Genomic DNA, 12,250 nt, shown 5'->3' on the forward strand with positions numbered 1-12,250 from the left:
ACCTCACTATCTCTTTGCATTCTGGTCTGCAGAGACCAAAAACATGTGATTTCCTCTCAGCAACACTTTCTGATCAGCTGATACTGTGCGTATTTTATGTTTTGTTGTTTTTTTGCATCATCATTTATCTAGAATATCTAGTGCAGCATGTTCCTGAGCAACTGCACCAGTGATTTTCCAACTGTCATTTCATCTTCATTCTAGCGTACCTGTAACGGAAGAAACTCTTTATCTGTTGCGTGTGATTGTGCGCGAGTCAGTTGCATTGTGCTTGGCTGGCATGACATAAGCATTTTGTGTTGACAAAGCACAGAGTGGAGAACAAATAAAGCTACAATGCTTACAATATCTATAATTGTGATTAAGAGATCCTGCTTTACTCACAGTATTTTAACATTAAATACAATGCACAAAGTTCAAGTTGTTTTGTTGTTTTTCTTGTTTTATTGTAATGGCTCTGAAGCAAGCATGATGTTACAAACTGATATGTTTCAACACCTTTTTGATCAGGTCTAGCGTTTCCAAAGTGAAGCCATATCTTGATCTGCTTGATCCCCAGTGTCTAGCGTTGCAAAATCACAAAACTTGTTCTTGCAAGCTGATTGTCAGCATAATTTCATTTCAATAAGGAAGTAAGACTTGGCACCGCAGACTTTAACAGTCTTAACATTCATCACTGAGTGCAAGACCCTCAAACATGTATTTGTTCTGCCAGGGATCAGTTTGTTCCCCTAAAACTGAAACTTTAATGGCAAGTATTTTCATAGTGCTTCCTTGTCTGAACTTATTTGAACTGCCAGAAGAGACTGTTGGTCTGTTCCCACGTCTGTTATAAAGAAAAACACCGGGGCTGACCCTCTAATCAACAGCTGATAGAGGAAAACAAGCAGCCAAAACAGTGCTAGAACCAAGCACGGACCCAGATGAGCATCCAACGATATGGAGCTCAATGGCAAAGCATGTCAAGTTATGCTATTTACTATTTTTTTGTCTTATGATATTAAGTGACTTAAAGACTAACATACAGAGCAGCTGTTTTGAATGTCTCAGAGAAGCTGTGCATTCAACATAAATACAAAATCATGCATGTGATGTGATATAAAGCTACTGTCTCATTTGTGCAAAGTCATAGTATCAACAGCCATCTGAGTTACCTTTGTGCAGGGCAAACCTGTTCTGGCGCAGCCATTTCAACTATCATATCATCAGGTCATATACTCAAAGACTCCGCCTACATTCTCTAGATGAGAGTTTGATAATCTATGGTTCACTTGAAATGTAAATAGGGTTTATGCAATGTTCTGTTCACCTTTATTTTACAGCTATCTAATTACATGAGCTCAATAATAGCAATTATAACATCCAAACTTTAATTCAGGCAGTGACATGACTTTATTGATAGGCTCAAAGAGGTGAAAATGCACTGAAAACTGTTGTTGTAGTAACTTGTGCATGAATTAGTCAACGGAGACTGATACCAGATACACCACCTCATGTATCTAGGCAACAAAGCGCTGCTATACAAACAATACCACTTACATTTTGCCTGCTACATATACCAGTTGCCTTAAATGACTTGTGAGTTTTACTTAATTGACAAAAACTATCTGTAAAACAAATAAAAAAGTTAGTTTGACAAAAAAAAAAATGCTTTCCTTCATTTTTAAACATCAGAAAAATAGAAGCGCTATTTTAAACAGTGGCAAGCACTTTTTAGATGTGATTGTAAAGTGTGGGTACAGCTCAGATGTCTTTGAGTGTGTCTTGTCCCTGTGGATTCTCTAGCCAGTGAGGAGGCCAGCTGGCTTTGATGCTGGGCCGCTCCTTCAGCAGAGAGTAATACTCAGCCAGTTGAGGGTAACGTTCTGTAGACAACCTATAGAACAGAAGGTACAAAAGGAGACATTTGAACTCCAGTATCAATGCTTATTTAGTGGGTGGGGCATTAAGGAAATGCAATGGCCTTCTCAAGCTTACCCAAATCTGAAAAGAGTAGCAACAGTTGGAAAAACAGTCACGTCTGCCAGTGAGAAATGGGGTCCTGCCAGGTGAGCGCCAGAACCCAGCTACAAAGAAAAGGATTAAAAAATAAAGCATGTTTGAACACAACAGTGCATGTTGAGTTTGAAAGTATAAGTGTGTATGTGTACACACCTTCTGCAGGTAACCCTCCCACAGTTTAAGCTCAGCTGCAAGAGTTTCCCTGTTTCTCTTCAGAGCTGAGTCATGCCTCTCTCCTTCAGGGACAAACCAATTATAGTAGATGACCGCATCTAAAATAAAAAGATGAAGATTACGCACACACACACCACCACCACCACCACAGTCAGTGGCTTCCATCAGTGAATGATCCCATCTTGGTTATGCCATTTTTATGTGTGTGTTGAGTGTAGTGTAGCATTTTCAGACATCAATAATTAACTGTTAAAAGGATAAGACTTCTCTATTCAGGGACAGTGGCTGCAACTAACAATTATTTTCATTAATGATTAAGCTACCATATGTCTATAAAATGCCATAAAATATCTATTATAGTTTTACATGGTCCAAGGTGAAAATGTCTTGTTTGTTTGACTAACCCTAACCCAAAATCTAAAGATACTCATTTTATTGTCATGTATGACATAAAAAAGGGTAGAAGTGTAGAAAACCTGAAACCAGCTAATTTGGGGCATCTTTACTTTAAAAGAATTTACACAATTAATTGACTAACGTTGCAGCTCTACTGTTATTGTATACATAACCCTTAAGAAGTAGATCACAAATATACAGTTTCATTTTTAAAAGAAGTTGTGTAATATCATTAAACAGCTGGGCACTGCCGTTTCAAGCAAATACTCCTCAAACAGGACTAAAAATTGCATTTGCAGGGGACTATTTTCAGCTGCAGATTGACACACATTTGGTATTCTAGCAAATTTACAGCAGCAAAACAGTGTTTCGAGATCGACACAAAATAAAGTATGGCATCCATGTAGATCATAATAAAAGGAACATGTCAACCAGTGCAGTTCTTGGATATCAATAGAGCTTTATGGCACAGAGGGAAAAACTGAAGTATATCAATACTTTGGTATAACTGCTACATTCTTCATCTGCGTGGTAATGAACAAATGATGTGATAAAATGAGCTAAGATTTCAGATTTGGTTTTGTGTCACAGCTTGGAAGTCCAATGACGATAACGTTGCATTCACAAGCTTTAACCTGCATACTTATGTTTGTTTGTCTTACTGAGTTTTTCGTAGAAGGTGTTTCCCTCAAACATACGTTGGTACGTCAGGGCTTGCTCTGTGGGGCTCTCTGGGATCAATTTGTTCCCCTGAGACTTAAACTGGCTCTGTCATCGACACATATAGAAAACACATTAAAATATTTCCATGCTTCATAGTGTTGACTTGAGTTATAGTTAGCATGTATAGTGTCTTATTGGTCATTCAGTTTAGACAGGCTCTCTTACCTCTAGATAAAAACAGGCTGCATAGGATTCATTCACAATGTTGTCTCCGTGTTTGAAAGTGGGAAGCTGTGAAATGAAGCGATTATTCAAGGTCAAACTGTTATCAATAACATCATCATGAGATATGTGATCCTGTGTTATTTACATCCTGCTTCAATGCTAATGCTGCTGGGAGCTAATTAAGGTGTGCTGAGCTATATCACACAGCAGGGCTCAAGAGGAACAAAAACTGTCTCACAAGCTAAATTGCTATGAATGCAGCATGCATAATGTTTTCTACATCAGGATGGCTACAACAATATTTGCAGAAAACCTTATCTTGTTTACTGGTAAACACAGACAGCTGATAAAGCAAGAATTATGACCTTTAAGTATCTAGTATATAATATAGTTTTTAATCATTTTAGCATACTGATAATGCACCTATAAACCCACTAAAAAAGTAGTTCTCACATTTTTTCATGTCAAAGACCCTTAAAGTGACACAAATTAGAGCATGGCCACCATTTGATAAGATTTTTGATGTCTTATTATAAAATATATGACACTCGTGACCAACATAGTCATATATTTTGCCATTGTGTTACTTATGGATAGAATTATAGTGAAAATAAATTATTCCACCCCTGGACCTCTCTCAAGGACCCCTGGGGGTCCCCGGACACCATTTTGAGAACCACTGCCCGAAACTTCCATCATTGCTTACAGTGGTTGTAGTGCCCTCTGCTGGTGTGTTGTACAAAGTACACATTTTAATATAAAATGACCTGCTTGGTAAACTGAATATAAGCCGAATTAAAACGTGCATCTATGTGATTCTTCAAACGCCTTAAGTCATGGTTCAACCTGAATGCGTTTTGCAGAGCAGCCGGAAAACTTTTTGAATGGAGTTTGGCGCAAACTGACCAAACAGCTGATCTATCGGGGAAAATTACGTAACTGTTGCACGCAATTAAAACAAGATGAATCACAATGAAATTGGAAGGGGAAATTACGTGAATCTTGATTTTACAAACGAACTTCAACTGTGTTTTCTAGGTTATTCCCTACCTGTCCCCTGGGATTCATATCTATCACTTCTTGAGATTTGTGCTCCATTTTCTCGAAGGAGAGCAGTTTCTGGTCGTAGCCCTGCAGGTTCTTCTCCTCCAGGGCTATCATCACCCTCCAGCAGGGAGGAGAGCCGGAGCCCCACAGCAGAGTCATGTCCTGGGCCATGGTTTCGGTGTGCACAGCCTGAAACTTGTCTGGGCCTGGTGGGTGACACTGATCTGTCTTAGCAGGATTTGCTTTAACTCTTTCTGCAGTTTAATGTGGTTCACTTGCTATAATAACATTGCGTATTGCCATCTAGTGGCTGGAAGAGGGAAATGCAACTTTCAAACAATTTCACTTCATCATAATTTTTTGATTTTGGGGCACATTTGAAATAAATCATTAAAGCAAATAAAGAAATACACTTTTGTTTCAATATGTATTTTGTATTCATTGCACTGTTGAGCAAACACATACAATGAAATGATGTGTTAAAATAGTGTTTATGCATGTCTGTGTGAGTGTAATGCACATACACTACCTTCTGCAGGTAACCCTACCACAGTTTGAGTTCAGCAGCCAGTTCTACCCTGTACCTTCTTCACAGCAGCATCATGAGCTCTTCTTCAGGAACAAACCAGTCATAGTAGGTGCCTGAATCTAAGACAATATGACTATTAATATAGTGTGAGAATTTGTTCAGCACTACTTCTTTCCTTTTCACCCTGTGCTGGTGTTTATCTGTGTGCATCTTACTGAGTTTATCAGTGAGGGTGAGACCCTCCATCATGTGTTGGAACATCATTGCTTGCTCTGCAGGACTGTCGAATGTGTGATATACATTATATATACTGTATATTCAAGAATGTTCGTATCACTGGGGTTGTTTTCGAATTGATGAGCAGAAGCATGCAGTGTATCCCCCCAGCTTAGGATCTCAGACAGTTTACCTCCAAGTATAAACATGCAGCACTGGACTCATTCAGTATGTTGTCTCCATGTTTGAAGGCAGGGAGCTGGCAGAAAGAAATGATATTGGCATAAGAAGAAATAGGCTTTTAGGTTGCTAATTATGCAGTGCAGTCTGTGCCACATATGCATTTTGTCACATGAAGCATGATTTAAAAAATACATGAAGTTGCTCATGGTTAATGCATTTTATAGTGCAAACACACAATGTTAATAGAAAGTGCAAATACTAAAGTTTAATACTGAATAAAGGAAATTCATATTTTAATTCAGGGGGCACCATAGTTGATAATGGACATTAATGATGTTTGCACATTTTACATATGCATGTTAACCCTACATGTCCTCTTGGGTTGATTTCCAAGACTTCCTGAGATTTGTGCTCTCCTTTCTCAAAGCACCTCGTGTTTGTAACCCTGCAGCTTCTTTTCCTCCAGAGCGATCATAACTTGCCGGCAGGGAAGGGATCCATCCTCCAACAGGAGACTCATAGACTTGGCCATGGACACAGAACAGACGAGTTGGTGAAAGAACGCAGCGCAAGTAGTGAGCAGAACCTCATGAATCCAGAGGTCAGTCTGTAGTGGCACACCTACGACTTCATGCGTGGATTCAAGGACTCAGCAGTGAAAACAGTGAAGAAGAATGACACACACTTTTTTTCACTCAGTTTTTGTTTTTTATTGCAGAATGTGTTAACACAGCATTTCAAGTGAAAGTGTATGTAACCATGACTTCATGTTCAACTCACTACATGACATTTATGCAGTGATGTTTTCCCAGGTTTGTTGCACTATGAGAGGAGCGGAGACTTGAGCTGGGACTTCAATCATCCAGACTGTCCCACAGCCTGTTCAAGTTCATACAAAGTGACCAAAGAGTTCAAAGCAATCAACCAGATGTTTCAGCTATGACCACATCTTTCCTTTCTTTTATTTTTTTAATTACAATTCACATGATAGCCTCTTTTGACCCTTTTTTCTCAAACTATAATACAAGTTTCTACAGAAATTACAAAAATAATACAGAACACGAACCGCACTAAACATGCACACTGTAGTACTACAGTATAGGGTGTCTCGCAGCTGACGAGGGCATTTACACATCATATGCAGTCTTCTCTGCACGTCCTTCAAATAGTTTATTAAACTTTAAAAAAAAATGTCCTTATCTTTTTGTCTTTTTACACTTTACAAACAGTTCCTCTGAGATAAATACTTCCTTTTTTTCCTGCGTTTAAAACCAGTCATTCATTTCAGCATGAGAGACTATTAATGTCGAGAAGAGTAAGGTGCAATAACAAAATGACTGTCGGCGCTTTCAAATAAATACTGAAAACAATTTTTGCCAAGGTAAAAAAAAAAAAGCTAATCCAACACTTACACTGCTATCACCAGTGCAACTACATGTGACATTTGTGAGTTTACTGAGAAGCAGGAGGTGAATCAAACGAGAGGGAGAGATGGCGAAAAGGTACAGCGTCGTCCCTTTTAAATGAAAGGCACACAACAGATTGAAAACCTTTCACGTTCCTACAAAAAACGCAACGTGCAGCAGTGGAAGCGAACATTTGCATTTTCACAAAGGATAATTTTCAGTAAGACTCTTTGTTGGTGTTGATTTCTCGGGATTCTTTGAAACTGGGTAAGAGAACTAATGAAACTTCCTTTTCAGGCAACCAAAATTCACAGCTTAAATACGAGAAAAATGGTGGAGTCACAGCTGCAGAAACTTACAAGCAAAAATTATCCCTTTGCACTAATACAATGTTTCAAAGATATGGTTAGATAAATTAAAAAAAAATATTTCAATTCAGTGCAGACGCAACATCACTGAATTACTTTTTTTTTGTTTTCTCTTCCTTGCCTTGATGTTGAATACATCAGTCCTCAATGCATTGTCTTTCTTGATTTCCACATTTTCTTCTGGAAGATTTTTATTTGTATTGCATTAGAAAAAAAAAACACTATCACAACTGCAGCTTCACACTCAGACACATCAGGCAAGATTAGCAGCAAAAACCTAAAGGGGTTTCTGGCTAGTGCAACAGAACTCTGTAAAGTGTAGCGAAGGCAGCCGGCTGACAGTGACTGTGTTTCCACAGTGACGGGGACAGAACAGAGGTGGGGGGTTACATTTGTGCGTCCGGAGAATCGGTTAGACCTAAAGCAAGCGCTTCTTCCGGGGTCAGACCGCTCCTCAGAGTCCGCCTCACTGCCAGGAGAGGAGAAGAGAGGAGAGGAGAGGAGAGAGTTATCACCTAGTCATGTGATTAAAAAAAGTGAATTTAAAATAACACTCGACCCAAACACATCAGTGACAGCTCTGATCTTACTATGTTACTCAAAATCCACATTATTAAAAGTCTGATTTCATTCAAGATTTTGTTTTGCTTAGGAGTGACAGATTTTTAAAAGAAGGGTCAAAACTCATGCAGCAGAGGCAGAGATAATGTGACTGTCAGACTCAATAAAAAAAAAAAAAACGTAATAGTGTATTTTTGTATTTTCTGGGGTGTTTTTGAGGTTGTTTCACCACCATCCACACCTTTCCTTTATGCATTTTCTGTGAGAAAATAGTGTATGTTTTGACTGCGTTTTGGATATACTTTATTTTACAAGTGTGAGAACACTAGATGAGCATTCAGGTCTTACATGACTTGCGGTTGGCCCTTGATCTCCTCCTCTCTCTGGGCTGGGCTCTGGTTCCTGGACCCTGAGTGGCCGACCTCACTATGCGCTCCATGATCTCATCTGCAGCATCCTCTCCAGCGATCTGAGTGTCCTCTACAGGTGGTGTGCATGCCAGCATAGTGCGACCTGAATGAACAAGATGACAACAAACTTATGCTTTAGCAAAAAAAAATTTATCTGAATGATCCTGTAAGGAACCTGCAGTCACCCTCACCTCCCCGTCCAGGCCGTGATCTGGTCCGTGTCCGGAGCCCCGGCACTACGCTGCTCTCCTTGTCGCCGCCGCTGAGGCTGGTTCTCAACACTGCTTTCATGTTCTCATGCTCTGCAGCGTCCTCTGCGTGGCCCAGACCTTGAGCCTGCTCGCTCTCCTGCCTGTCACTAGGGGCAGTGTTGTTGCTGCTTGAGCCATGTCTACCAACCTGAAGGAGGAGATGGAATGAAACAGAATTAGAGGTGCTTATACTCTACTTTGGACTTTGACTCAAACATTCCAGTGCTGAAGCATCCAGGCAACAATGAATGCAATGCTTAATGGATTGGTCTGTTTAAAGGAAAGTTGAAGGTAAAGTGGTCAAGTCGTCATTAGTGGCTTCATGCACACACACGTAAAGAAGACACACATGCAGAATGGCAGGCACTTATGGTGGTACCTCGCTCTGTTCTTCCTCATCAGACTACAGAAGAAAGAAAGAGTGAAAGTCAAAGAACAGATCAAAGAAAATGAAGGGGAAAAAAGTGCAAGAATGGCGCTAGATTTGGAAAAAGAAGAACAAGAAAATGAAAGTCTGAAAAGTCTGAGTGTGTCTTTGGGATTGTGTCGGTGTGATGCTCACAGGAGCGTTGACGTCTATGATCATCTTCCCTCGGGTCTTGTTGCGTTCGCGGTGGTCGGCACGTTTCTGTTTCTGCTGCAGAACGCGGTCTCGGGTGGTTCGGTACTCCAGTGCGAACTCACTGAGGATCTTACTGAATCTGTGGACGCTGATGTCTCTCACACTGTAGGCCGGATGACCGAGGAACAACAGGAACGAATGGAACCTAGGAGGAAGAGGAGAGATCACAATTTCACAACAAATGCATTTTGTAAACTAAACCAATATGTGAACAAAGTGGTGGCGAGGAGAGCTACAGCACCTGTTGATGATCCTGCGGTGGACGATCTTGAGGATGATGATCCTCTCAGCGCAGTCTTTGAGGAAGTCAGACATCTTCTGCTTCAGCTGGGGCTTCATCTCATGCTTGGCGATCACCTTTAGATGATCCCATGAGGCTTTGCAACGCCTCTCCATCTGACACAGGTTCTCCTGCAGCTGATCGAAATCCACCTGATGGAAGAGATGATGCAAATAAGTGGCTTTGTGAATGTAGACGGAAGGTACTAAAATTTGCATTCAAAACAAAATGTGGGAAGTGCTCTGATTGACTGTTTTGCATCACAGTTTTAAAAATGTCCATATCAGTCAGCTACACTGTAAAAAAAAATCATGTTTAATCTTTTATCAATAACTTCATATAAATACTTAATATGAATTCTTCGACTTGAAGCTTTGAATTAGTGTGTGTTCACTGAACTCATCAAATAAGGTTTTCTAAGGAAGTATGGTTAGCATATTAGCAGACTTTAGTTAAATACTGTTTTTTTTGTAGATTGAAGAAAACGTGACAGAAATTTGCTGATGCTTTTTTATGTTTATGTCATGTTTATTTCCCTAATGGTAATAAAAACAATGTGAATCAGGTTAGTATCCACTTCAGTTACTACCCCAGTAGTATCCCAAAATGTAACTGGAACTGAGCACCTACTTTGGCAGAGCGTGTGATGGCTCCGATCTCGGAGTAGAGGTCGGTGCTCTGAGGGAAGTTCTCCACCACGGCAGAGCAGGCGTGATGCAGCAAAGACTGCTTATGAACCGTGTCCTTCACCTCTGGAACCTTCTCCAAGTACGTCAGCTCGAAGCCCTTAGCCTGGACACATGGTCATAGTGTACCAATTATTAGAAAAGAAAGAAAATCTATCTTTACTTACTGTGCTTCCTTTTATATATTTCTATGGTATAATTACACATTATTAGAAGGTACATCTGACTGTGCCTAATTATAGTAGCTAATATGCTGTATGTGATTTTTAAACTACAAATTACAGACTTTCACACACAATAAAAATCACTCACTACAATTACAAATAACTATTAGCAATAACAAAGGAAGCGAGTCATTATGTCCCAGTGTGACGATGATGTGAACCTGTAATGGTCATGACTCACATTGGTTCCATTGAGGAAGTTTCCGATGGAGAGCAGTGTGGAGAGGATGTAGCGTAGAGTTTTGTTCTTTTCCAGCTGTTCCATACCCTCCTTCAGATCCTGCAGCGGCTCTGCTACTTCCTGAGAGGGTAAAACACACACATCATTAGTCGAGTCAATTAAGAATTTTAACGACATGTGTTTCATTAGTCTGTGGTGAACAGGTGCATCTCATCTGCAGCCGCAAGTCATCTGCGCTGGTTGCAGGTCATGAGAGGTTGTTTAAGGGTTGTTGCCGCAGTCGGCCTTTTCTATCAAACATGGTTCTGATTACATAACTTTTAGTTTTTGTGCGGCAGATTCTCCTGTGGCCATGTGTTTGTTTGCCTGTACGGTATGTTGCCCTCCATTAAGCCTCCCACTACCAAACCATCCCACAGAGTCGATTCGGGAATGCCGCTCTGTGAAACATACGGTCAGGAATCATTCCTTTCATGGAGAGATTAAAGACAACTACATCCTGCGGAAAGCTGTAAAATTTACAGGACAGCAACGGAGGGGCGGCATGTTTTTCATTCTCTGGGTTTGACTTTGAACTTCTCCTCCTGGATGCATTTTTTGCTCGCGTAAAACACGGTGTTCCAGAAGAAGACAAGGCACCGTTAATAAGCGTGCATATTTGCTATGATGTTATGATGTAACTATGTTGATGTTTTGCGGATGTTTTTTGTACTTTTGTAAAGGGATGTGGGATGTTGATACTTACTGACGCGGGTGCAACACACACACAAATGCGCGTACACGCATGCAGACAGATGCACACATGCTGTGCACATTTCGTCAAACCTTTACGGTGCAGAGTTCATTTGGCTTTGTATGCACATGTCTGTTTCTGCTTTAATAAAGGCCGCTTTCACTTGCTTAGTATGATTTTAAATGTGCGTTTAATAATGGCTTTGGTTTGGCTTTCCCTTCTCCAAATTCCTCGAAAACTATCAACTATTTTTCCTGAATGCTTTTTGTTTTAGGAAAGGTCAACGATTTAAATCATTAGAAGTGCTTTCCCATGTTTGAACAGACCTTCTCGGTGGCCTCATAGTCCATCTTAAAAGCCCAGAGCTGGAGTCTGGCAGAGAGCTCGCTGATGGAGGACAGAGTGAGGAGGAACTGCTCTGCTGAGCCCAGTGGGACATCGGGGTTAGCCAGCTGGGCCTCCTGAATCTTCTGCTTCTCCTCCTCTGTGGGGATCATCGTCAGGATTTTCTGAGGGGGAAGATGTCATATACGGGAAGAAAGATGTTGAAGTGTTTCAGTCATAAACATCCACCTCTTCCTTTTCACCATCGCCTGTATCTCTCACCTCTATGCCCTCCTTGTTCAGCGCATATTCGTCAAAGTTAAGGATGGCTGTCTTGATAGTGCGAGGTGGCGGCAGAACCGTCAAGCCGATGTTGATGGCGTTACTCCTCTTGGAATCCAGCACGATGATCTCCTGGCGTTTTCCATCCGCTGCTGTTTTCTAGGACACATAAAAACACAGAGAGGGTCACTGCGGGGTCTCTCTCTCCCTTCGTGTCTGTTTTCTCGGTGTGGTCTGCTTTATGGGCTTGTAAGGATTAAGGGATCATCACTCAAGTTACATTGACTGCAGCTGTGGGAACTATACGTTTAGTAGAAGCAGAAAAAAACCATCACGTTAGGTCTATACTGTGTGTGTGTGTGTGTGTGTGTGTGTGTGTGTGTGTGTGTGTGTGTGTGTGTGTGTGTGTGTGTGTGTGTGTGTGTGTGTGTGTGTGTGCGTGTGTGTGTGTGTGTGTGTGTGTTTCTATGAGTGCTTGCATAACCCAA

General features: G+C 40.8%; 2 protein-coding genes and 1 pseudogene across 2 annotated transcripts in view; all 3 read right to left on the reverse strand.

Annotated features, from left to right (window-relative positions):
• Positions 1-1,368: 1,368 nt before the first annotated feature.
• LOC133996372 (glutathione S-transferase A-like) lies at positions 1,369-4,749 on the reverse strand. Its single transcript, XM_062435929.1, has 6 exons — positions 4,510-4,749; positions 3,460-3,525; positions 3,234-3,339; positions 2,155-2,273; positions 1,978-2,066; positions 1,369-1,876 (listed from the first exon to the last, which is right to left on the reverse strand). The coding sequence occupies exons 1-6, from the start codon at positions 4,675-4,677 to the stop codon at positions 1,744-1,746; spliced, it is 681 nt and encodes a 226-aa protein (XP_062291913.1). The 5' UTR covers positions 4,678-4,749; the 3' UTR covers positions 1,369-1,743.
• Positions 4,750-5,095: 346 nt separating this feature from the next.
• On the reverse strand, positions 5,096-5,966 carry LOC133995942 (glutathione S-transferase A-like; annotated as a pseudogene).
• A 1,570-nt stretch (positions 5,967-7,536) lies between these two features.
• fhod3a (formin homology 2 domain containing 3a) overlaps positions 7,537-12,250 on the reverse strand; it is a 53,503-nt gene continuing 48,789 nt past the window's right edge. Inside the window, exons 21-30 of the mRNA XM_062436287.1 lie at positions 11,763-11,921; positions 11,483-11,665; positions 10,424-10,543; positions 9,963-10,124; positions 9,294-9,484; positions 8,993-9,197; positions 8,810-8,833; positions 8,371-8,578; positions 8,118-8,282; positions 7,537-7,677 (exon numbers count right to left, since the gene is read on the reverse strand). Coding sequence (XP_062292271.1) covers positions 7,595-7,677; positions 8,118-8,282; positions 8,371-8,578; positions 8,810-8,833; positions 8,993-9,197; positions 9,294-9,484; positions 9,963-10,124; positions 10,424-10,543; positions 11,483-11,665; positions 11,763-11,921 — 1,500 coding nt within the window. The 3' untranslated portion in view covers positions 7,537-7,594. The remainder of the gene's footprint in view (positions 7,678-8,117; positions 8,283-8,370; positions 8,579-8,809; positions 8,834-8,992; positions 9,198-9,293; positions 9,485-9,962; positions 10,125-10,423; positions 10,544-11,482; positions 11,666-11,762; positions 11,922-12,250) is intronic.

This window comes from Scomber scombrus, chromosome 16 (genome assembly GCF_963691925.1).
Source record: "Scomber scombrus chromosome 16, fScoSco1.1, whole genome shotgun sequence".
Lineage (NCBI taxonomy): Eukaryota > Metazoa > Chordata > Actinopteri > Scombriformes > Scombridae > Scomber > Scomber scombrus.